The sequence below is a fragment of the Adiantum capillus-veneris genome, chromosome 22, assembly GCF_014529385.1.
Source record: "Adiantum capillus-veneris isolate H3 chromosome 22, ASM1452938v2, whole genome shotgun sequence".
Lineage (NCBI taxonomy): Eukaryota > Viridiplantae > Streptophyta > Polypodiopsida > Polypodiales > Pteridaceae > Adiantum > Adiantum capillus-veneris.
The window spans coordinates 47,829,681-47,855,417 of record NC_140952.1 but is presented as its reverse complement, the minus strand read 5'-3'; the positions used below and the strand labels follow the sequence as shown (position 1 = coordinate 47,855,417).

The following is a 25,737-nucleotide window of genomic DNA, read 5'->3' as shown; positions in this document are numbered from 1 at the left end:
AAAAATTCGACTGCCCTTAACAAGAAGCCGTGGGTAGGTGTTGTATAGGCTACCTGGCTATGGCTCTCTTTCTCTCTCTCTCTCTCTCTCTCTCTCTCTCTCTCTCTCTCTCTCTAGCCTATAGGCTACCCATTAACCGCCTATTCGTCCCATGCGCATCAATAATATGAGCATCTTCAGTCAACTGGTACGTAATAGTACCTTGTTCGTACATGTGTGTGTGTGTGTGTGTGTGTGTGTGTGTGTGTGTGAGAGAGAGAGAGAGAGAGAGAGAGAGAGAGAGAGAGAGTAGAGAGAAGAAGAAGAAGAAGAAGAAGAGATTTTTGAGAGATAGAGAGAGATGCGATTGCTTAGTGGTTTTAGTGAGAGAAAGAGAAGAAGCAAAAGCTGAAATTTTCTCGCTTGCACGACTGCTTAGAGATTTTAGTGAGAGAAAGAGAAGAAGTAGACAAGGGTGCTCGCTTGCATGCTGTGTGTGTGTGTGTGTGTGTGTGTGTGTGTGTGTGTGTGTGAGAGAGAGAGAGAGAGAGAGAGAGAGAGAGAGAGAGAGAGAGAGAGATGCGACGGCTGTTGTATTAGCTGTGGCAAGGTTGACTGATATTTTGCAGGTTTGACTTGTCAAGGCACCAAAACATTTGTGACAAAGGAGGACTTTCTTTCCTTACTCTTTACTCTTTACTCACCTGCTGAATCTCATTTCAGCGAATGCGCCACTATTATCTAGTTACATTTTCCCCCTGTGCTCAGATATGGACATTGTTGTGGGTCGTGGTGTAGATGTGGAAACTCTTTTAGCATTGAATGTTGGCAAGGTTGTCCGCCTCGTAGAGAGTCTTTGTGATACTAAGGAGTACTCTCTTGGCATCCACACTCATGGAGTGAATGGCAAGGTATTGTTAAGTATGGAGCCTGATTTACCCTTGTAATTTTCTGTGGTAAAAGCGCACATTTGTAAGGCCCCCATTATGAGGAGAAGCCATCGTGCGTGAAGGAAAATCACTCACCGAAAACCAAAATTTTCACGGACAAGAATCAGGGGCAACTTTAAAGGCCTCGGGGGCGGAGGCCCCGAGACTTTTTTTTTCGCCGGAATATTATGGCCGGACGGCGGCCGGAAAGTGGTCAAAAAACAACCGGTCGGTTGGCCGGTGGCCGGTAGTCAATGGCCGATGGCCGGTGGTCGGAAGTCAATGGCCGGTGGCCGGTGGTCGGAAGTCAATGGCCGGTGGCCGGTGGCCGAATTCAATGGCTGGTGACCGAATTCAAAAGCGGACTTGTCTTCTCAAGGGCGGCCACACATGGGCGGATTGGAGGGTCCGATTTGGACTTATTCGCACAAGGGCGGCTACACATGGCTGTCTCTTATAAGAGAGGGCAGGCCTTTTGGGCTATAAAAGGAGGCCATTTCTACACACATTTCATAGTGTGAAGTTGATGCAACAAGGTGAGTGTGAGGTGGTGAGAGTGAAGCAAAGCGGGAGCTCCATTAAGGGTATAATCCCTTTGTAAACTACTTCTTGTTTTGAAGTACTAAAGCCATTGAGTGGCTGCTTTTCCGTGAACGTAGCCCACATTGGGTGAACCACGTATATCGTGTGTACTCTCTCTCTCTCTCTCTCTCTCTTCTCTATAATCTCGTGTATATAAATCTGTCTCTCTCCATTAAGTAATCTACTCAATTATCTATTTAGCTACGTCTTATTTCCTAACAGGTATTGGCCTTCATGACTTTAGAAGGTTGGATGGAATTGGGTGTGAAATCTTTTTCCCATAGGCACACATTGGTAGGATGGTGTCGTGGTATTATGGAACGTGCCAATAACCACGAGTTTGCACAAGTGAATACTCCCCTAATAGAGAGAAATGGTACTATTTGTACCCAAGAAACACTTGTTGTGCCTCAACCTATTGTTCTAACGTGTGAGTCACTCCTTGTCACATATGAGAGGATATTTAGGCCTCATGAATGTAAGCATCTATATCCCATTGTAGGAAAGGCCTTCTTGAAAAAACACTATGATAAACAACATACAACATATTGTAGAGGCATGGATAAGATTCGCGAGTGGTGCAAGAGCGGTCAATTTCCTGGGAATATGGGCATTATGGAGTTCTCCCATGTGAACTTCCGAAAAGACAAGCAACATAAAAGGGACCTAGAGACTTGGATACACTCCAAAATTGGCCAACTCACACCATTGTACTTCAACAAAGATCTCATATTACCTTGGGAATTACGTGATGTGTATCTAAAAATTATTGGGTGGAGAAACTACAAAAAGTATAAAGCTCCCGAACCTAGTGGGATCATTCCAACCTTGGAGAACGTACCTACTTTCAAGGGGATACACAGTCAACAAGGTCCAACATTGGATCCGATGAGAAGAAGATATTACGCCACCGAAGAGGGAATATCTTCTCCAAACAATGTACATATCTCCCTCTATTGTTATGTATGTGTCCTTGTAATATTACTTGAAAATTGACCATATTGTTCACCATTAATTCGTTTTCATTTTCTTTACTTAGGGTAGAGAGCATCATCCAACCATGGAGCATTTGATACAAGAAGAAAATCCAATCTACAATGAGGTACTAAGTTTTAATATAAAATGACTCACATAAAGGTAGCCTCTCTCTCTCTCTCTCTCTCTCTCTCTCTCTCTCTCTCTCATGTAGTACGTTCGGTGTTTCTTTTCATGTTCTATTGTTTAGGCTGAGAGTATCATCCAATCTTTGAGCAAGAAGAAAATGCATTCCATGATCAGGAGGTCAGAAGTGCGCTACATGCCTTAAATGAATTGGTTTTTTGGATTTTCCAAGCAGTTGAAAGTTAACCTGAATTTGTGATTTTTTAAGCTTACTATACTCCTCAAAGAGATTCTACTTGTTCTAAATGTCACACTGTTAGCAGGCCTTCAACTCTAAGAGTTGACATGGTAATACATGACCATGACTATGCGTTTTAGTATATAAAATCATTTTTTTAAAACTAAGCTATCACTCTTTTCTTAGAATCAAGATAAACTTGTAGAATTGCATAGACTTATAATAGGAGTCAAGTTCAAACCCACATCGAAACCGAGTTTAGTTCAAGAGGGTGTGGCTCTTTTGTGGATTTGATTACAAGAGGAATCCAACTACCGATTAAGGTATTAAAATACTTTCGATTGGATTCGTCAATCTTCAATTGTGGTTATGCTTACCCTAGTTTTTTTATGGGAAAAGTAGGAAGTGCAATGTATTGGTGAAGATGCCTCTCACAATATTACGTCAATAGACATTATTGAGCCTAACTTTGAAAAACTCAAAACAACCACCTTGGAGTCCAAATCCTTGTTGGTACGACTCTTGTTTTTAAAAAATTTCATTAGCGTGTCAAGAATAAATATAGAATCGATGCTTATGCGATATCCAATGAGTGTGTATTAGGAGCAATGTGAAGAAGTACCTATTGCCGGGCGCTGCAAGGAGACTACAAAATTTTGCAGCTTAAGTGAAATCTTGGTAATACATTATACTTATTTTGCATGCTTGTAGGTATATGATTATGTTTTGTTTTTCCTCAACGTATGTGAAGGAATTAGTCAAAGTGCTCAAAAGCAAAAAAAAGTCCAAACGAAAGGTATTAACATGTGTTTCTTTCATCTTGTCCAAGACATTATGAGAATATGTTTTACTAGCTACATATTCTCGTATAACTTCTTCACATTGCTCCTAATACACATGTTTCATCAAGGTTTTGAAGGAAATGGGCAATAAGGTGTCTACCTCACCTCTTATCAATCAAAACGTTACCAAAGTAAGTTTATTTAATTGTGGTGTGTAGGTATTTATTGGAGGACATACTTTGTCTTTTTAACTTAAATAATTGAGTTTCATTATTGCTTTGTTATGGCATTCTTTTATTTGCAATGGATTCTTAGGAGACAATTATGTCCAGATCATGTAGAACTATTAAAAGGCCTCAACGCTATCTAAAGCACAATCATGAGAAGGCAAGATGGTTTAACAGTTTTTTGAAGCTTAATGTTTTTTCTTATAGAATTTCGCATTGTGAAATAAAACAAGTTTGTGCTCCTTGTTGCCATCAAAACAGGAAAACAAAGTGGAGGTTCAAAAGAAGAGTAGAAAAGACAAGACCATAGCCAAGTGTAAGGTAATTTCCCTAACATCTCTTCATGAATATGTTTTTCATAGATTTTCTCATGCCAAAAATTTTGTGTTCATAGGAGGTAATTGAGCTGGTTGAGATGGATGTTGAGGAGATGGAGGCCATGGCTGTGGAGGCAATGGGTTTGATTGACATTGATGAGATGTATGGCCACTTATGGCCTTGCATAAAAGAATTAAAAGGATTGAATAAGCCAATATTTAGGGAGTGCTCAAGTACCTTAGACCCCACATATCTTCTCCGTTGTTATGTTACATGGGTGCTTTCTACTAGTACCACATGAATCCAGCTTGAACATCAATTGTTTTCCACATTGTAAAATCTTTTTGTGCTATCTATTGTTGTAATGCAATAACTTACTTCTTTATAAGTTCAATTTATTAAAATAGAGTGTTTATTTTTGTTGGTATGTAGATTTGTGACAATATGAAGCTAGGACACTCAAAATGTAGTGTTGAGTTGGTTGTTATCCAATACATCATGCTAAGTATAAAGGGTGTATCGTTATGTCCTAAGGTAAATCCATTGTCATGCTAAGCGGTTGGTAGTAATACATCAATGTTTTTGGTAAAAATATGAATTGTATATTTTTTTATATTGAGAATAGAAATCAATAGCAAACTCAGTATGAGTGTTACATATGTGTTTCTTATAAATAGAGAATTGAATCAAATTAAGCTACTCTCAGCTTGAGACTATGAGGATGATTGTTCTCAAGGCTAGATTTCATGCAAAAGTTCACTATAAAACTTCATGCGTTTTGTCACTTTTGAGAACGTTGTATAGAAATTTTTCATGTATTATAATAGCATAAGAACACCAACAGGAAATGGGATATGTTTGTAAAACAACATGGAAGGGATGCATGAGAGAGGGGCGGGATTGTAGTAGGAAGTATCTCATATATTTAAATGACATCGTAACACCTTAATGAAATTTGGTGGGCTTACAAAATCATGATGTGTGTGTGTTTTAAGAGAGAGAGAGAGAGGGAAAGAGACGCCATGAACATTGGCATGGATATGTTTTGAAAACAAAGAGCATAATCGTAATGGAACTTTCAAAAGATAGAACTTTTGCTCTTTTGAAGATGAGAAAGAATCCCAAGAACTTTCTTTGGTAAGAATTTTTCTTTTCTCACGTGGGAAATACTCCTTGAAGGTTAAATCTAATTTATTAAGAATTTTTCTCATTTGAGAAGTATTGATTTCATCTGGTTCATTTGACATATGTGGATTCTCACTTGAGAAAATGATTATCATATGCGCATTCTAATAATGGAAAAACACATATAATTTTTCAATGATGAAGAAAAAACTTACTTGAATTACAACATTGTTATTTTTTCTTACTATATTTCACACTTTAAAGTAGGAAAAAATGTGAGAAAAGCGCCTTGTTTACAACATTGGAATGTGTGTAAAACTCCTTGTGGGTGAAGAAGACGTATTGTTGTGTTGGAGACGTAAGGGCCGCAGATGGTGTTAGCATTGAAGGCCGAAGCTAAGCCAGCAAAATATGGTACCGGGATTTCAACAGCTGAGCAGAGGATGGGGTCGGGAGTGGCGACCTTGCAGGTGGGGGTAGCATCAGGGCGCCGGTTATGTTGACGGAGTGAGGCTCTGTACACAAGGAACTTTAATTCAATTCTTACATAGCAAAAAAATTGACTTTCCTAGATAAAACTTGAACATATGTAGGAAAAGTCCAAACTAGTAAAAACGGAACCTTTTATTGTATATATATGCAGTAAAAATGACCCACATAATAAAACTATATAGCTCTTTGACCAACACACACGAAAAGAAAACTATATAGATTTTTGAGCAACATATGCACAAGAAAAAACTGCATAGTAATTGGAACGGAAGAAAAACTATATAGTAATATTCACGTTAGTTTTATATACAATAGTTAGACAAAAAGAGTCACATAAGTGAATAACCTAAACCTAAGTTTTTTATTATATACAAATTTATTGATTTTATAATTTAAATAATAATATTATAATAACAACTCTCACAAATTTGTCGTAGATCGATCTTGCATCAAAGAAATTAAATCTTTGCATCGAACTCATTATGCATGGGTATTTGGAGCAGAGACTTCCTCATAAGAAAAGAACAACATATAAGAGTAACTCACAATAGCTTTTTGAAGAATTCAATCTAAGTCATAAATTTAACAATTGAAAATAGTTGATGCTAGAATGTTCACCCTTTCTTTGGGTCTCAAGGTTACATTAACATAAACAAATTAACATAACATCACTCAACCACAATTACATCATCCACACTTAGTGGAGAAGAGTCACATTTGGAAATTCTAACTTTGTTTGTGGCCAAAAGGTACACTACAAATGATGAGCGCATTCCATCCACACTTTGCTCTTGACGATCTCCTGTGAAATCCGTACTACGCTTTGCTAGATTGAAACTAGCCTTTAGCGTAATATACAATGCATCAACTGTTGGAACCTCTAAAAACTTGATTGAAATCGTCTCTTGGTCGTCTTTATCAAAGTTCATATCCTAAATAAAAGTTCAATTGTAAAAAGTCACTACTTAATTGAAAAAGCTTAATCCATGCCAAAAGATGAGTACAACTAAAGTCAATCTCCTTACATATTCATGAGACCCATTTGAGAGTTCATTGAAGGCCTTTCTGTTTTGAAGAGTAACACTCTCATTAGGAACATTCTTCAGTACACTCTGTATGCATAGAAAATTGAAAGCATAAAAGTTTAGTTAGAGCTCTAGACTATGAAATTTTGGGCAATAGATAACAACTACCTTTTTCTTGGTGCAATCTTTTTTTGCCTTTTTAGTCTGCATCATATCCATCATCTTTTGATTCCACTGCATCAAAAAAGTTAAGTTAAAGCTCAAAGCATACAAGGATATGAAGCATATAAAAGTTAAAAGATGTGAGTAAACCTTAGGTGCACGCTTGCTCTTTCTAGAGCTCACATCCACTTGATTTTCCTCATGAGAGCTCTCAAAATCCATTTGTTCTTTAATGAGATCAACCTTTGCATGTTCTCATAATAAAACACATTAAATACATAGCTAGTTTAATTATTGTAAAGGACAATAACATAGACATACCTTTGTGACATCTTCAATAAGAGCAAAGAAAGAACCATTTGAAGCTAAAGCCTCATCCTCTTCTTCTACATCCTAATAGTAAATAACTAGATTAAAGAAAGTGTACAAAATAATTCGACATAGTATAAGTTGAGAAAACATACATCTAGAAGGGGTTCAACTTGCACGCCAGTGAAAATTGCCTCTGAATAATTCTGGTCTTTCTCAAAGTCAATATGAGGATGATACACTTCCTCATTGATAGGTTGTAAATGATTTTCCTCAATCTACAATTCATGTATAGCATTTCTAAATAACTTTAATTAAAAATAAACCAAAAAAAAAAAAAGAATGTAGAAACTCCCACAAGCTGTTTTTCTTTGCCTTCCGCCTTTGTATTCACTAAGTCGGTTCCCTATAGTGCACAACTTCACATAATCAATCTTATTATGATAGCTAAAAACAATGAAAAAATACTGATAATGTGGCTTACAGATATTAAATTTGTGGTATTGACCAGCATTGATTTTTTCTTTTCATTCTTTCGCTTTGCTTGCATGTGACGCAAGCAAAATGTGTAGATGTCCTCCACTTTCCAATGGTACTCTGCACCACGGAACGTCACCTCCTCAATTTCATCATGGTGCTCTTGAATGAAGCTCACAAGTTTATCCTTCCCCTCTAGATTGTGCCGTAGGTCACAAAGCTTGGAATCAAATGCTTTCATCCAACCTCTAACAGTTCTCAGATTGGAGCAATGGACTGCATGTACACTGTTAGCGTAATACTTTGCAAGGAACTCTTTTCCATACAAGAGTGCTGGATATCTGTCACTTTTGTTGAGTGGGAAGCGAAAGAGTTGCTCATATGTCGGAACTGGTTTTTCAACTGTGTCTTCCTTTGCAACTTGTATAGCCTTACTATGCCGTTGATACAATCTTCCAGCTACCTTACTATTCTTATGATCAGCCTTAGAGGACTCTCCACCACTTGATTCTAGCTCTTTTACCCTTTTCTCTAGCATTGCTATTGTCTCTTTGAGAGACATTGTTTCAGATGGAGAAGCCATGTAACAGCTACAATGTCACAAGTTATACCTTAAATCATATAAAGTGTAAACAAAACTTAAAAACCCCAACAAAATATTCTTTCCAATCAATCAAAGTATTTTAATGTTTGATACATCAAAGGCTAAGCACTTGTGCATCTCCAAACTACTGGCAAATTTAATTGTGCACCACTTCTTGAAGACATGCACCTCCTACTAACTACAATAAAGTCATGTATCACTACTTTGCATGAGTTCCAATCTCTCTCTTCGTACTGCTGGCTTTGTATCCTCCATGTACAATGATCAAAACTATCATGTACTAGCCAAGCTAATTTGCATTTTTTGCCCTGGTGGTCAATCTCTCTAACAACTGCGTGTACAAGATCATCTTCACCATCACTTTTGGTTGCTAGAACGATATCACCAACCTCTAACCAAGGGGGTGCATGTCCGACCTCTCCGAGAGTTGTAAGCCGCTTTCTTTGAATCAAATCCTTCACCTCATATGCTACTAGCCTGTTACCTGTCAACGGAAGAGGTATGAACTTATGCATCAAAGATGAGATTGGTCTTACACAATCCCAAGTGTACGGCATACTTTGTTGTTGTACAATGCTCATTCCAGTTGCATGATGAACTATTAGTTCGTCAACCCCATTGTGTGAGGATATGCATTGTCTATAATACTCTGCCCCAAAATACAAATAATATTGACCATTGTGCTCGATAGAGAACAATGTTTTTATTTTGGCCTTCCAATGCCCTACAGGAAGAGCATCAGTATCACCATTGTCCTGCTTTACAGTCACATGATCACCAACTTTAAAAGCCTCACCCTGGTAAAGTATCTTTTGGTAGGTTGTGACAAGAGTATTTTCACCTTCACTAACTGTCATCACCCACAGTTGCTGAAAGTACCTTTTCTCCTCATCTGAAAGGCATCTCTTTGTGTGTTTCTTCTTGGTTATACCGATCCCTTTTGCTCTAATCATGTTGAGGCAGTAAGTCAGTTCATAATCTGCCAAAATCTTATGTCATAGCTCCTTGGCTCTTGTTAGAGATGAGAGTTCCAAGAGCCCTTTTTCATGGAAGATAGAGCATTGTGGACTCATAGGATGCAGTAGAGTGAAATCATCTGGGAGTATCAACCTTTGGTGTAAGAATGACAAATTCCTCTCGTGTGGAAGGAATCCATCCTTCTCCTCTTGAAGCATCCGAGTAACCCATGTAAACAAAACGCGCTTGTAAAAGTGGACATAAGTTATCTCATTATTTTTTTAATTTGTCTTTACTCCCATGTATATGGAGACCATCCTTTCAAAAATGTAACACCAATATACATCATGAGATCCATGCCTGATAATGTCATCAAGCAATTCCCCATTCCCAGCAACATGCTCCAATGGTGAAGAGTTTGGACCAAAGAATTCCTCGCTCCTTACTCGCCAAGATGAGAACAATGATCGCATTATCTTGATACTCTCCTTTGTCCAACCCTTCTCACGACTAAAATTGTAAAATGTGTGGGCAATGTCTATTAGGAGAAGACCAAGCTCATACATGGGTCTTGATACCTCGTTGATGACACTCAATACATATGGCAGACACCACTGAACAAATTTTTGATTTTCCTCTGCCTTAAAACCTTCAAAGTACTTGCTAGGAGTGTGTGGCAACCTGCCATTGCGAATTGATGGTGGTGCAAGCTTGTATACCAGCTTGCAACATTCATCCACCTTTATTTTTGATTCATTTTTTAATCCTCGCCTGACAGTTGATGTATATTTACTGAACAAATTCAATGGAAGAACATGCATTGTATCATACACCAAGTCACGTGACAAGTCAAAGCCATATAAGTCAAAGAACTTCCATAACACTGACTCTCCAGATAGTCCTGCATGTGCAAGATTAGTCTCTCTTTGAGTTTGAGAGGTTGCTCTTCTGGCCTGAGTTACTACATTGGACATTTCCAAAATGGAGCGTTTTGTTGGTGGATATCTTGCTTGTCGTCTATTTTCATCATAAACATATCGCCCTCTATACATTGGATTACTAGCATCAAGAGTTGCTTTGGGCTTGTCTCTTCGACAACCGTCCTTGAAGAGTCCTATTTTGCACTGGGCAGGATAGTCTCCACTGACCATCATAAGCATCCCGCATAATATGCATGTCTGTTGCTGTTCAGTTCCCATGCCCAATATTTTGTTGACATCATAGTTGTAGTGTACTTTTATTCCTGACATGAACAAGTCTTGCAATTCCTCCATAAGAGGACGTAGAAAAGCACCAAATAGACCACTATTGTTTCGGGCTACTTTCTTGGAGCTAAATGGGAGGAACAGTACTGGGAGTACACTAACATTGGAAGACTTGCCCATGTTCAAAATTTTTATCTCACTGTCTTTTTGTGTGGTGCGAGAGGATTGGAACCCATCCCAATGCAGTAGAAGTGCCAGGTTACGGGGATCTCCCTGGAAAATTATTATGCCATATGAAAATACTCAACAAATAAATAAAAAGTAAATAAAAATAGCATGCCAATATTTCCAGGGCCATACCTCAATCAATCTCTTATTAGAGACTACACGTCGTCGGCAATCTCTACACACAAAAATATATTCTTGAGTCTGCTCATTCCACCCTTGTTGAATCTCTTGCGGACGGGATGATGGAGGAAACGTTGTGTACACCTTTTTACACCCTGGGGTTGTACAGATAACTGGAAGCTCAAATGTGGCATGTGGGTCCCAAAAGTTCTGGACTATACGACATTTTGCACCATCCCAGAAATCATGGATAAACTCCGGTTGTAGTTCAGGTGGCTTTCCCAACCACTTGTCTTGGATATAAGGGTGGCCATTAACATTCCACAAAGTGATTGGAAAAGAGAGTAAGTATGGACTCGAGTGATCAAATCTGGAAGCATTCAAGTAACGGTGATTGTCATTTCCCTCTCTCTCTCTCTCTCTCTCTCTCTCTCTTTCTCTCTCTCTAGGATGTGCACACACATTCGTGACACGTGGCAACGCTCACAACTCGAGAACTTTTTAAGCTCTATAAAGTAGTAGTATAGATTGCAAGATAACCATAGAACATTGCATCTCTCTTGCCCACGATATACCGCTCCTCTCTCTCTCTCTCTCGCCTACGATGTACCGTCTCTCTCTCTCTCTCTCTCTCTCTCTCTCTCTCTCTCTCTCTCTCTCTCTCTCTCTCTCTCTCTCTCTCGCCTCTGTGGAATGGGAGATGGACCCAAAGGTGTAAGATATTAAAGAAATATCAATTTGACAAATCAATTTGAAACATAACCTTGTCCTTGGAATTTATAGCATGCTCTATACCCAATTGGACTGTAAGTAGGTTATCATAAATAGATCTGTCACCAATGAAGCCTGTTTGGGCAGGGTGAATGTGTATACCTATCAATTTGACTTTGATCATAGCTCACATACACGAGTACATTAATCCTCCTCGTGATGTATGCATGTACACTAACACTAACACTAACTCGGACTATCATGCATGGGTGTTTGTGCATGTGCAAGCTCATGTGCGTTTGCGCATGCTCGCCTATGCGTGCATGCATGCGTGTGTGTGTGTGTGTGTGTGTGTGTGTGTGTGTGTGTGTGTGTGTGTGTGTGTGTGTGCCATCCCCCTGGTGACCATGTTGAAGTCACCATCCACAATACCATTACGTAGATGCATGTCCTCAATCCATTCTCAAAGTATCACCCTCTCTTTCATATTGTTAGAAGCATACAAAATTGACTACATGCAGAGGACCCCATTATGAATAAAGAGACAATACAGAGCATCTGCCTAAAGAGTGGTCAAGAATCCAGTGAGGATTAAGAGAATTTCTAATAAAGTCAGAACACCAGAATACTCGTTTTTCTTCCCCCCATAAAAGCATGAGGATATTTTAAAGTGAAAGGTTTATCCCTCTCTCTTGTGCCATTTATGCTCCTGCACAAGCACTATATCTAAATGTTGTTGCATGATCCAAAAGTGCAACATTGCCATCCTAGTGGGATAATTCAAGCCTTTAGCATTGAGAGTAGCTATTGTGGAGTGTTTAGAACCCTTTGTGTGGCCTATATCTTGAGACCCCTCATCAATGTCGTCCATATTGAATCCATTTGTTTATGGTAGGTACATCTTTTTTATGTTGATTTTTTTCAGTAGTATGACCTGCATCTTTAATTGCAATTAAAGTGTCAGGTGATGGCATATCATGCAGTATATCAAAAACATCAGGGCTAGCATATCCTGAAGACTGTTGTCTAGGTCTGAATGTTTTCCTGGCAGATACAGACTGAAAGCCCTCAGCATCTATGGGTCTTTTTCCTTTATCAGTAATCTTGACACCCCTATGACTCATGAGGATTATCAGATGAAGACCCTTGATTATTTTTGGCATTAGAACCCCTTGCCTGGCTCTCTGCATTAAAGAGGGGTCTAGATATCCCCTTATTAGCAACCATGCCTTGAGGATGTGCATAAGCAGGAGATGTTGAGGGTGGTACTTGAGGAGAGGGATTTTCACTGATATTGTGGATAGTTGTGGGTGATTTTCCAAATATTTGCTCCCGGGGGGCCTTACTTTTACTTCAAGGATAAGAGGGGATTAGATCTGCAGTGTTTTAAGAGACACATGGGCAATTTCTGGATAAGTGCCCTAATTTATTGCAATGAAAACATTCTCCAGCAAGGGAGCTCCATTTCAAGTACAACACTACCCGCCCTATTTTTGGTATAGTGATGTCCATTGTTTCGGGAATTGGATTTTGGGTGTTCCAGAGAAGATAGGCTTTGTTCCTGTTGGGTGAGTTGATGGTAGGAGCATATAGAACCTGGCCTAAAGTGGCAGTGATCTCCTTGATACAAGGCCACAAAAATGAAGGGAGGTTGATATATTCAACCCATACAAGGCACTGAGAGAGGAGGGCATCTTTGATAATTTTTATTAGCTTTCATTCAAACACGTGCACTACTTGCCCAAATAGAATAACAGTGGACTGGGTGAGAAAGGCAACCTGATCCTAGGGTTTCAGAAAAAGGATTTCAAAGAGTCCTTGCCCCGCATAGAAAATTTTGTCAATTACATGGTTACCAAACCCTTTGTCTATTCCTTGAGCAATGTCGTTTATCTGTGGGAGACGACCAATAAAAAACATAACAATAGCCCTAGATTTGAAGACTGAAATTTGCTACCAAACAGATTCAGTGTCAAGGGAGATCTTATGGTCCCCTTTGATTTGGGGATCTTTAGTTACCGTCTCTTTCAAAATGTCAGACGACACAGCAACGTCGAATGTCGGGGTGTTTTGAAGCTTATCATGAACAAGACTTTGGGCTTCCTCTCTAGGGTTAACCATGAAAGCTAATGGAAGAACAGGGGAAGACATTATTCACCTTCAGGCCTTAGGTCTTGTTTGCGTAGACAGAGGGCGAGAAGAGACGATGGTGTATCCGATCACAGCAGAAGGATAGTTTGGTGTATCTGCTAGTTAATTATGGTTTTCTTATATAGGAAATAGAAGTTACGATCATTTTCTTATATTGAATAGCATGTTACCTAGTAATCCACTTGTTTTCCTATATAGAATCATCGTGTTACGTAGACATTTCCTTTTCCTAGATATATATAGGAAATCCAGCTTGTTATAACTAGTATAATAGATACATTTTACAAGATACATGGGTTTTTCCTATGTCGGAATTGATTTAAAGTTCCTTGTGTATACTGAAGGTAGAGTTGTAGAGTTGGGAGAGGCATTGTGGTGCAGTCTTGACGATGGAGGATAGGTTTCTACAGTATGTAGATTGGGATTACGTGTTCACCATCCCCGACACATACCCCATGCAGTCCACCAACTCCAGGACCATTACCGTGTCACATTCGCCAGGTGCGCTCGTCGGAGCTGTCACATTCGCCTGCCATGTTACCCCATTTGCTATCATCACCATCGGCATCATGATTGCACACATACTCAATACTCCATAAGTGGCCTTGCTGCTACCCATGATCTTCTGGGATTTGACTTTAGCTCAAGCTACTCTCCGTTGTTTCTCGACTCCCCTGTTCTCCCCTATTTGTGAAACACACACGCTCTCTTTCTTCTTCTGCAAAGCCCTGCGCCCTCTCTCTCTCTCTAGCGTAATATGTTGCCTGTATTAGAGGACGACCTCATATATCCATGAAGTTATTCTTAATTACAAGATGAAAATTGGTCTGCCCTTGAAAACTATAGATTGCGAGCCCTGTTCCTTCATGTTGCAGGTCAGCGTTAAAGCAGATGAATGAGAGAGAGAGAGAGAGAGAGAGAGAGAGAGAGAGCGCTCTTGCTGGACTTGCAACCGGCTCAGGCTACTTTGCCATGAGCGCAAGCTAGCCGATGTATAGCGAAAGCGCACAGAGAGAGAGAGAGAGAGAGAGAGAGAGAGAGAGAGAGAGAGATGTGCGTAGTACTAGAGGCAGAGCCTTGCTCTTTGATTGCAGAGCCAGCGCTGGAATTTGACCCAGGTCACTCTACTGGTAGTAGAGGATGCAGACCACCAATTCTGTGGGAGCCGTAGAGCATGCAACCGTTATCGACGTGGGTGTAGTAGACTTTATCTGCCCCATTGTGCTGGCGTGGAATATCTCCTGCCGGTTAAAACCCATACAATACCCATATCAACGTTTGCCGTTGTGGTGACATGCCTGTCGGATGATGGCGTACGGCTTTGGACGACGATGTTGAACTTGGTACGTCGACAACGATGAGTGCTTTTTTATGCTGGCTGCGGGCACGAGGATGCTAGCCTAAGAGAGCTTACCCCTGCAATTGCACTGTGCACACGATCCGCCCTATTAGTGAAGAGTCTGCCTCGTTGAGCGCAACGTTCTGAACTCCTAAAAGAACCGGAGCTTCTTGCGGGTACACTTAATTAACTCCACTAGTTGATGTCCGTCTCTTCCTGCGCCGCGAGCTTCTTCATCACCAGCATGGAACCTGCAGTGTGAACTAATGTCCATTAAGGCATGGTCGCCATCCTACCGAGTTCAGGAGAGGCGGAGGGGCTCTGTTGTGCGTGCCAGAAGTCGGAAAGAAAGCAATCGTGAGATGTTGCTGTGCGCAATCAAAAAAGCCAAACCAAAAAAAGCACAGCTCCCCAAAAAAAGCAGGGCTAGGAGCTGTCGTTAGTTGGTTGCTCCGGTCAAAGCCAATGGCTTAGATCATGCCAAGCGGCCTCTTCTTGGCTCAAGAATCCGCAAAACCACCAAAACCATCTTAGGCGGGAGGATAATGATCTTCAAGCCTTCACCGTTCTCATGCTCAACTTATCCGTGAAGGAGGTTTGCAAAGAGGAGCAGGCACGTGGCCTCCGGTAGATGAGTACTAGAAATCCTTTACTTGATAAGAATGGAATGGGAGACCTAAAATGCCTAGTACAGCCACATCAACTCTCTTTGAGGGGTTGACTCGCAAGATGCATTTATATTTGGGACGATCTTCATGCGGCCACAATGGAGCTATCTCTGCGAAGCACAAATATGGTGCTCAAAAGGCCTTTTATTTCAGATAACTCAAGTAGCCAATCTACATATGGACAAGGGGAGCTTTGAAGCTTGCAAAGGTTTGGAAATCAAATTATTGCTGTAGCCCTGGAGTGTTGGGAAGATTAAACACATGGGAGTATTCTGTAGTGCAATAGCAAGGCGTGTAGCCCTAGAGAGTGAAGCTTTTGTGGTACCAGAAGAGAAAGCCTTGGTAGAGCAATGCTTTTGAAAGGTGTACATCTCTCTCTCTCTCTCTCTCTCTCTCTCTCTCTCTCTCACACACACACACACACACACGCACGCACATACACATAGAGCAACGAAGAGGGAGAAAGAGAAGTGGGGATTGTGCTTTCAAGGCGTGCGCGCGCACACACACACACAAGTTCTTTGGATTGTGTGCACTATATACACACATGGTCGTAGGGACTCATATTCGGCTTCGGCTTTTTGACACCCCTCATCGGCGAGCAGCTCTTGGCGTCGGCAAGCTCATTTTTGGCATTTTCGACATCGACGTTTCTATGTCTGCATCCTAATTTTGACACATGGTAGTCGACAACCTTTTTTGGCGCTTTCAGCACTAGTTCGATGAGTGTGTCGGCTTTCAGCTTCGACGTTCTTCCTCGACATTAGCTCTCCTTGCCAACCATCGGCTTCGTTTCGACTTCATCATTTTGGATCGGCATTGGTGTCTTCTCAGCGAGCTAGACCGAGCTCGCTAGCACTTGCGCTCGATAGCGGAGGTACAACGTCGACTTCGAGTCTACTCCGACATACAAGCTCATAGGCTTATAGCTTACAGGGGAGGCACATAGCCCACACACACATTGTTTGTGGTTATAGATTTTTACTAGTTCTCTATGTTTTTTATAGAGGTTATGATGTGCCATATTCATGGCATTGATGTATGACATCTATGGTCAGCTTTTTTGAGACTTTGAGTCTGTGATCTACATACATATAGCCTAGTTGACTCCTTACAAGTAGGTGCATATTATAGGTATTTCACTCAACACGTATAGACACTTTCACACACACTTTTGACAACGATTTGTACTACAATCTTATTATGGGAGGTAACAAATGCATTTATTGTGAGCAATTCAAGTGCTAGTGAACTGTTTAGAGAGTAGGTATCTCCGTAGGGATTTGGTCTACTATTGCATCAATTTTGGTGCTTGTTTGTGCGCAATTTACTCATGTATGTTGAGTTGCGGACGCTGCCTGTTGTACGCCATTGTGGGGCCAATTTTTGCTTAGTTTTTTGGTAGTTACATAGCCATTTCTTAGACTAAGAATGGAAGAAAGCTCTTTCTGAGACTGAAGTATAGTTGTGTCTTGCTGAGCCTTTTGGAGGATCATTGGTGAGGTTTTCTTTGAGCTTTTCTTTGAGCTAGGATATTCTTGCATGTTGTGACACCTTCAATGATACAGGTAGTTGGAGATTCCCTTTTATGAAGCCTCACCATAGGTTTATGTATAGAGAGAGATAGGTCCATTTTATGTCAAGTTGATGATGTATTTGGTCATTTTTTACTTGGTTTATGCACAACTTATAGTTGTGCAATACATACGAGAGCAAGAGCATAAGTAACAAAGTTTACTTAATGAAGAAGCTCTTCAAGCTTTGCATGAAAGAAGGTGACACAATTTTTGAACTCTTAAATGCATTCAACGTACTTTTCAATCAATTGACATCACAGGGACTCGATTTTGACAACGAGGTGTGGTCTATCTTCTTGTTATGCTCTCTACCTTCCTCATGGGACATATTTTTCATAGCCATAGACAACTCTGTGCTTGAGAAAAATTTCTATATGATGACATAGTTTCTGGTCTACGCAGTGAAGAGATTCATAGGAAGTCTATGAAGCCTGCCAAACAAGGGGACGAGTATGTTTCTAGTGGAAAAATATAGAGGGATCGCACTCATAATTGTGTGAAAAACAAGGATCACAAGAAATCTTGTAGAAAATCTAGAGGTTATTTACGCAATGTTGAGTGCTATCATTGCCACAAAAAAGGGTAAGGATCACAAGAACTCTTGGAGAAAATCTAGGGGCTCTCTATGCAATGTTGAGTGCTATCATTTCCACAAGAAAGGGCATTTAAAGAAAGACTGTCATGCATAACAAAGAGATAAGAAAAATGACAATGATGAAAATGGAAAAGCTAATATTGAGGACCTCAATATGGAAGAGTCTCTTAAGATTTAGTTGTGATTGAGGTCTTATCTTTCTCAGACGATCTAGTCTCTATAATAGATCTTAGTTTAAATGTCCTTGTTGTAGAAGATCCCAATTTTGATTAAAATTGGGTCATATATTCTGAAGCCAATTTCCATGTGACACCTCATAGAGAGTGGTTCTCTTCTTATGCACATGCATGTGGCATAGTGAATCTTGAAGATGATTATGAGCTTGAGATACATGGTGTTAGAGACATTAAGTTGATTCTGCAAAATGACATGAAGTTCATAATCGACAATGTCAGACCTGTTCCCAAGTTAGCGAAGGGTTTGATATTTGTCGATCAACTTGATGACATGGATTCCATGACAACATTTGGGAATGGTTTGTGGATTATCAAAAAGGAAAATCTTGTGATTCTCAGAGGTCATAAGCATGGAACACTCTATTCCATATATGTATTGTGTTTAAAAAAGGATTGTATATCCATAGGCGAGCTAACGTTTATTGAGTTGTGGAATAGCCGGCTAGGCCATATGAGTCAAAAGGGAATGAAAACATTAGCACATTTTGGTGACTTATCTATGTAAAGTTTTTTCAATTTTTCTATGTGTGAGCATTGTATCTACGGCAAACAACTAGGAACACTTCATCGCCATTGAATAGAAAGTATATGAGACCACTTGAACTTGTATATAGTGACATTTGCGATCCTATTCCGACCAAATTTTTCAGAGGATCTAGCTATTTTTGCGACCTAGCTATCCCAATAATCATGAGGAATATCAATTTCTTTATATTCTTAGAGGAAATAAAGTAGGAACATAGCAATATGGCATGGAACTGGCCATGTACAAACAATTCACTATGCACACCTTTACAAGAGCATGAACTCACTATGTAGAATCACGTAAATCATACATAGTGCCGGTTAATATATACTCTATCAAATATTCATGACGGTGGAAAGGTACATCCTATTGAGATCCTGTTTTGCACATTGCTAGTACAGTTTAAGCAAAAGATTACATGCCATAGATGAACCGATCATTTTCAAGAATTTTTCCAGTAATAACAGAAGGTTACAAGTAGCAATTAACATTGACTACTTTCAAACAATTTACTAGCAAAAGAAAGAAGGTTGGAACATAACAACATGGTAATATTGAGCATGTACAAACAATTCACTTTCATCACAATAGATTCCATAGCACTATACACCATGGGGGAATCTCAAAACATTTACAAAAATCAAGAGAGTTAAAAATTTTATAGAGCATTGATCTCGCTTGAAATGCCCTTTTTAAATCCCTAATTTTTTTCCAAAATATAATGTGCGACAAACATTTAACACTCATGCAAGGTTATCATTTGTGAGCTTACATGGATGGGTAAATATGTTGTGGGTTTTATCTAATCCAAAGATACAAAAAATGTAGTAAATCTATTTGTAGGCAAGGTACGACCATCCTTGTGCTGCTCAATTGACAAAGTCTCAATGCAATATGCACTTCATACATCTCGTCACGTACTTGAAAACTTGAAGTCCCTACCATAAATGTCACATGTTTTTTTTCTTTATCACAACATGCCCCTCAATCTTTGCTTCCATAGATATTGCAGAGTCTATTTGTTTAGTGATAGTGGCAGAGACACTTGGAGGATATTGCACACTTGTCGGCTCAATCACCATTGCTTTTGAATCTTAAATCCTCCATCCTCCAACACCTTTTACTCACCTAATGACAAAATTTTCCCTTTCTCCACATTGCCAATGGCACACCATGCACGAATCTATCCATACATGGTTGAAGGTTCTTCCTCTCTCTGAGCACAATGCCACATTTCACATAGCCATTTGTGTTCTTGAAATTTTTTGCTTACAAATTGAGTAGTATGAAATTGAGTAGTATGAAATTGAGGCTTTGTTCCTAGTGAAACAAACAGAAACACTCTCTTCCATCCATAATCTTTAGCAACCCTTTGTTAAAAATGATGCAAATTTCTCTCTAGCTTGCGACAGCTTTGTAAGAATGAACCCTATAAAATATGTTGGGGGATGGCCATTACTTAACATGACTGCATTCATTATCTCCCAAAACATGACCTGTACCTTTCTGTCCTTCTCTTTCATCTTGAGCTAGAATTTATTTTATAAAACTATGAAGAAACATCCTCTCATCACAATAACTTACATTAGAGCATACACATGTGTTGCCATGGTTGTCCAATCGAACATGATCAGAGGAAATTTAGATCTTGTAAAGATCACAAAATCCATCTCAATGCATTCTATTGACTAGTTCAATTCTAGAACCGTGTTCAATGGTTGACACTTCGAAAACATGGTATCTTCTACACTTTGTCCAGGAAATAATATACCATGGAAAAATGGATGTCCATAGGTGCTTTTTAATTTCAATAGTTATGTTTTGACACCCTCTCTAGCTCTAGTGGCACTTTCCTCCTCCATCCTTTGCTTGAGTCTACAAAAGGCCTACTATATATATTTTTACGAGTTACATCAGGAAAAATATGAACCCTCTAAGAGCCCTTTAGAATTAAGGTTACTCAGAGACCAACCAATAAGAAGAGGGTGGTGGACACACTCTATACCCTCAAAAAAGTAGGGAAACAAGATAGCCTTTTACCTCTTAATGGCCTCTTACTTAGTGAGAAGGGAAGGGAGGTGGCTAGAGAAGGGGGGGGGGAGGCCACTTTGACCTCTTTTCCCCTATTTTTTGGCTCGGATTTAGAAACACATTAATAATTTGAAATTTTCAAAACTCAAATTTCCCTCCTTAAAAGCTCCCCAAATCTAATTCATGGTGGTCAAAAAAGCATTTTTGACCTCTAAACGTAAAAAAACGTGCACTGAAAAGCCCACAAAATTGTTTGAAAAAAATAAAGTCAAAACATCACTTTCCACCCTCCAAAGTCTCTCAAAACCTATTCTATAGCTAAAAAGTGATTTTCTCTCTCTACAAACCCTTTTCCAAACTCTCCATTGCTGCACAACCACATGCATCACCTATAGTCCAACATTCTCTCTCTGCTAGCTTTCTCCCACCTCCATTGTAGCACTAAGCAATCTCGTCCCCCATCTCTTCCCCTTGCCCACCACATATTTTCCTCCCCCTTCTCTCACCTCCATTGCAGCATGAAACAAGATTCTCCTCCTTCTCTTTCATTCACTCACATTACATGGAATCCTCTACTCTCGAAGGTGGCAAAAGTATGAGATCACATGACTTGCATACCACAACAAACCGAGGTATAAATGGTGAGTCGGAATTGCAAGGGTTCACCTCCAACATAAAGATAGAACGGTAAGAAAACTACCCTTGTAGCTTACATTCAGAGCTTAACATCATCTCCATCTCTAAGTTTATCATGCTAAAGACAATCAACATCTTTATGGCTTTCAATGTCTAGGGCTCCACACCTCTATCATCAAAAGTAAGCAGAGATCCTCATAACATTGGGGTGTGATATTTTGTTGGTGGCTTTGGTGTACCATCTAGGGTTGCATAGCATGTGATTGAGTCTCACAATGCAAGTAAGTTATGTTATCTATGGATAGTTATCACGATTCTCCTTCTAATTTCTTCTTTGTATAGTTTTCACTAGATTATTAGAATGAGATTATTTTGTACTTTATCCCTTCGAACTCACAAAATTTGGTGTTTACTTATAGAGTCAACTTGTTTTGAGGGGACATGAGCAAGCAACCATGCACATAGATGAAAAACACTCTATTATTGGTCCATGAGGAGCCTTACAATACCATGTTAAAAGGTTTTGATAAGAATAGTAGTATTTGTGTAGAACTTTGAACCAATAGGTACTCTCTAAGAGCTCTTAGAAAATCTCTTCATAAAGTACTACAATCTTCCTAGTTTCATTGACACACAAATACTAAAGTGTATATGAATCTCTAGATTAGGAAGATAAATACCTGTAAGAGAAGCGTGACAACAACAACATTGTTTCCCTTTGTAGATTTTATGAGGTTGGAATCCTCTGTAAATGCTTTTATGTTTATACTCATTTTGATGCAGTATAAGTATATATATATTTTTAAAATGGTGTCATATTGAGCGAGAGTATTTAATTTAGATTATTTGAGTTTTATACAAATTTGAGAAACATTGTTGGTTTCTATGGATATTTTGATTTATTGTTATTGGTTGCCTCTAAGATGTTTCAAGTCTCAAGTCTTAATCACTCCACCATGAAGTAATTTAAGCAATATTTGGATTGCAACTTAAATATTAATGGTTGTTCTCATTAATGTGGATCATAACCTTTCTCAAGATGGCATCATTTGGGGATGTTCAATATATCCCGCTTCATTAGCAACGTTTCACAAGTTGAGAAATCTAAATTCTTGCTTTTAACATGTTATTGTTTCCATACTAGTATGCTTATGTCAAGCTTGACTTAGAGAAAGGACAGCTTGGGATGTAGGTATCGATGTATAGCAGTGATTGATAGGTGAGCAATTAAGTTATTATTGATTCATGTTTCAACATACATATATCGTTAAGCCTTTGAGTTTCCACCTTCTTTCGAGTAGTGCTGACAAGTTTTTGGTATCAAATCTTCTTAAATATCCGTATTCATTTGCTTGTTTGTTGCTGAAGATGATACCAATAGCTATCACCCTTGTGAACTTAATTGTTAGATTGTGGATTTGACTTTTACTATGTAGCTCATTTGGATAGAGAAAGTATAAACATAAATCATAGATGCATGTATTGTTGACATAGAAGATATGTGCCACTCAAGCGTATGTAAACTGCTAATAAAAAAACCCTTTGGTTGGATACTATAACAATAGGAGTCACATGTGGTTTCAAATACCAAAGAAATCTATTTATCAAAAACTTCCCAAGAACAAGGGGTGGACACAAGGGAGTATTGTTTGGCTAATTTCTAGTGCCGAGTGCTTAGTGCATAGGATTTGTGAGGCCTTTGAACACAAAGCAAAATGGGTGCGTGCACCCGGGGGGGGGGGGGGGGGGGAGATCTTGCTCTTAGTACATCAAACACCGCATCTCTATCTCATGGACATGCATTATAAAGAGGGTATGTTTGCCATTTTAAGGCCCCAAGGCCCCTCAACAAGAGGGGCCACAAGGGCACGCTGAATGGCCAAATAGAGACCCAACGACTTGCAGGTCCCAATCGGCTCCGAATCTACCTAGACTTGTCTCACATCAATTTATTCATCTCGTCGCACTCTTTGGAGATATTAAGGGGTAGTGCGGTCATATTTGTTGCATCCATTCCATGACGTGGTATGCTCATGGGGTGACCTATCACATAAAAATATATATGGTGGGGGCGACCTCATGTTAGGAAAGTATGTCTTGTTGATGGAAAGCTATTATATTGTCATACTAGGGATCTCTCTATGTTAGCATAATGGTTTTTGGTGTAGTGGGAGCCACATTTCTTGAGGAGAGCTTTGTACTGTCGTAAAAGATTTATGTTATGTCAGTTCTTTGAGCAATTGTTACAAACACCGCCAGTCAACTAACATAGTAAGAGGTCACATTGTACCATGACGCGTTAGAAACCTGCTAAAAAAAAACATGTATGAATTCAACATTTGCAGGTTATATAGCAAACACTCACTAAGTATAATATGTTGCACAAATTTGCAAGTATTGAATAAAAAATGTTGAAATATACATTATGATGATACCTACCGCTAATAAGCATGGATTTGAAGCACCTAACTGCAAGATGTAACAAAGAAGGTTGTTTTAGAGGACAAGTGGCATTTAAGATCTATTATGTCAAAGATTATAAGGTTATGCAAGCTCTACAATGAAAGAGAAGGAGATGAGTGAGTGCATGTGTGTGTACACACATAGGAGATTTTGGTGAAAATGGTTCAAAATTTAAATTGAACATTTTAAGAGAAAGAAAGACAATATAAAAATGAATTAGAGTGTATAGACTATCACTTACATCCACCCAACGATCAACATTGGTGTCAACTTGTAGCACGACATTGTTATGATGATCTTTGGTCATCCACGTATGTTACTTTTGATGCAAAATCTGTGGGCAAGCAAATGTACACACTATAGTGTGTGGAATGCATGGTTTGTGATATTGTTGAGCAATATGGTTGCTAAACCTAAGGATGCAAAGGGGGAAGGCAATTAAAGGGAGAAGAGAGAGAGAGAGGGAGAGAGGAGAGGGAGAGGTAAGAGAGAGGTAGGGGAGAGGGAGATGTAGGGGAGAGGAGAGGGAGAGAGTCAATTTTTTTGGAGGGAAAAGAAAACTTCAATTGTCCTTTTAGTGAGTGTAAGTCCAAAAAAATGTCAAAAAAAGCTTTTTTTGACATGTATATAGGTTGAGATGAACTTTTGAGTAAAAAATAGGTGAAAATGATTTTTTAATTAAAAAACACCATTTTTTAGCTTAGGGTTATGCATGTTTTTTATGATGTGGCATGGGAAAGGGACCACAACCTAAATGGCCTTAAAATAAAGTTAGAGAATCCTACTCAAAATTAGCCTATTAAATACACTTGTCCCCCAAAGTTTACACAAAATAAACCTTAGTCTCTTAAAATTAGGGATTTATACAAGGCCCATACAAAGTTCATATTTTTCTTAATGAAAACACAAACATCCTAAGCTAAATTTGTGACACTTCAAATATTGGGATCCTTATTCAAGGATATGTGTTGCTCTCAATTATTATAAGTTGAAACCTTTTCATCATAACATTAAATTAATGTACCTTAAATGCCATAGTGTCCTTTAACGAAAGAGTCATGGGATTTAAGTACAATCTTCTCTTTCATGCATCATTCATGTGACACAAAACCTTGTGTGTCAACTATAGTAGTAGCATTTTATCTACCATGCTAGGTAGCCATTGAGATATGCCACAAAAATTATTTGGATCCTTGTGCATTATGAGAAAGCATAATATACATAGCTTTGCTTGCCCAAAATGTAAGCAATGAAAAACCAAATACATGATTAAAAAATTAAGTGTACCTTTTCTAGTGGTAGGAACTATTTTCCCGACTACTTTTTTGTCTTTAAAAGAAGATCAAGAAGTATGATTTCTTGAATTGTCTCTTTGATTTCAATCTTCATGCATATAGAACTTTCAACTCTTTGTGAGCAATTCTTTGATGAGATGCTCAAATTGGTTCTTAGAATTTTCTTTTTTAACTTCCATCTTGTGACAATGGATACTTTGCATTGCAGTCTCTTGGTGTTTATGTTACTACTATCATCTTTGATTGCTTAAACACATGATTCAAAGAAATAAATGGATGCTCTTTTTGGGAGGAGATTCATGACAACATGCATGATTTGAATCTATTTTCCTACTTTGTCATAACCCTTGGGAACCTCAAGATGTCTTCTTTCCTCTCCTTGAGAGAAACCCATAGTGTTCTTTGAGCTACTCATGCTATCTAGATTACTTCACAAATCTGAAAGTAAGAGATGTCCTTCTCTAATTAAAAACATTAGAGAATAAAATTTTGAATAAAAATTAACAAGAAAGGTTTGCACTCTTTGTCTTAATTTCTTTTGTACAATCGATAATTCTACAAAAAAGTTAAGGCATATTTTTTATTTCTTACCTCAAATCAACTCTTGATTAGAAAGAGATAAATCTTTGACATTTTTGAATACTGCCTT

General features: G+C 38.9%; 1 protein-coding gene and 2 pseudogenes across 1 annotated transcript in view; all 3 read right to left on the bottom strand.

Moving 5' to 3' along the window:
• Window positions 1-5,525: 5,525 nt before the first annotated feature.
• On the bottom strand, window positions 5,526-15,379 carry LOC147429292 (non-specific lipid transfer protein GPI-anchored 31-like; annotated as a pseudogene).
• On the bottom strand, window positions 6,795-8,329 carry LOC147429293 (uncharacterized; annotated as a pseudogene).
• LOC147429291 (uncharacterized) overlaps window positions 15,257-25,737 on the bottom strand; it is a 49,383-nt gene continuing 38,902 nt past the window's right edge. Inside the window, exons 5-6 of the mRNA XM_086495003.1 lie at window positions 15,358-15,429; window positions 15,257-15,312 (exon numbers count right to left, since the gene is read on the bottom strand). Of these exons, the coding sequence (XP_086351129.1) occupies window positions 15,257-15,312; window positions 15,358-15,429 (128 nt within the window). The remainder of the gene's footprint in view (window positions 15,313-15,357; window positions 15,430-25,737) is intronic.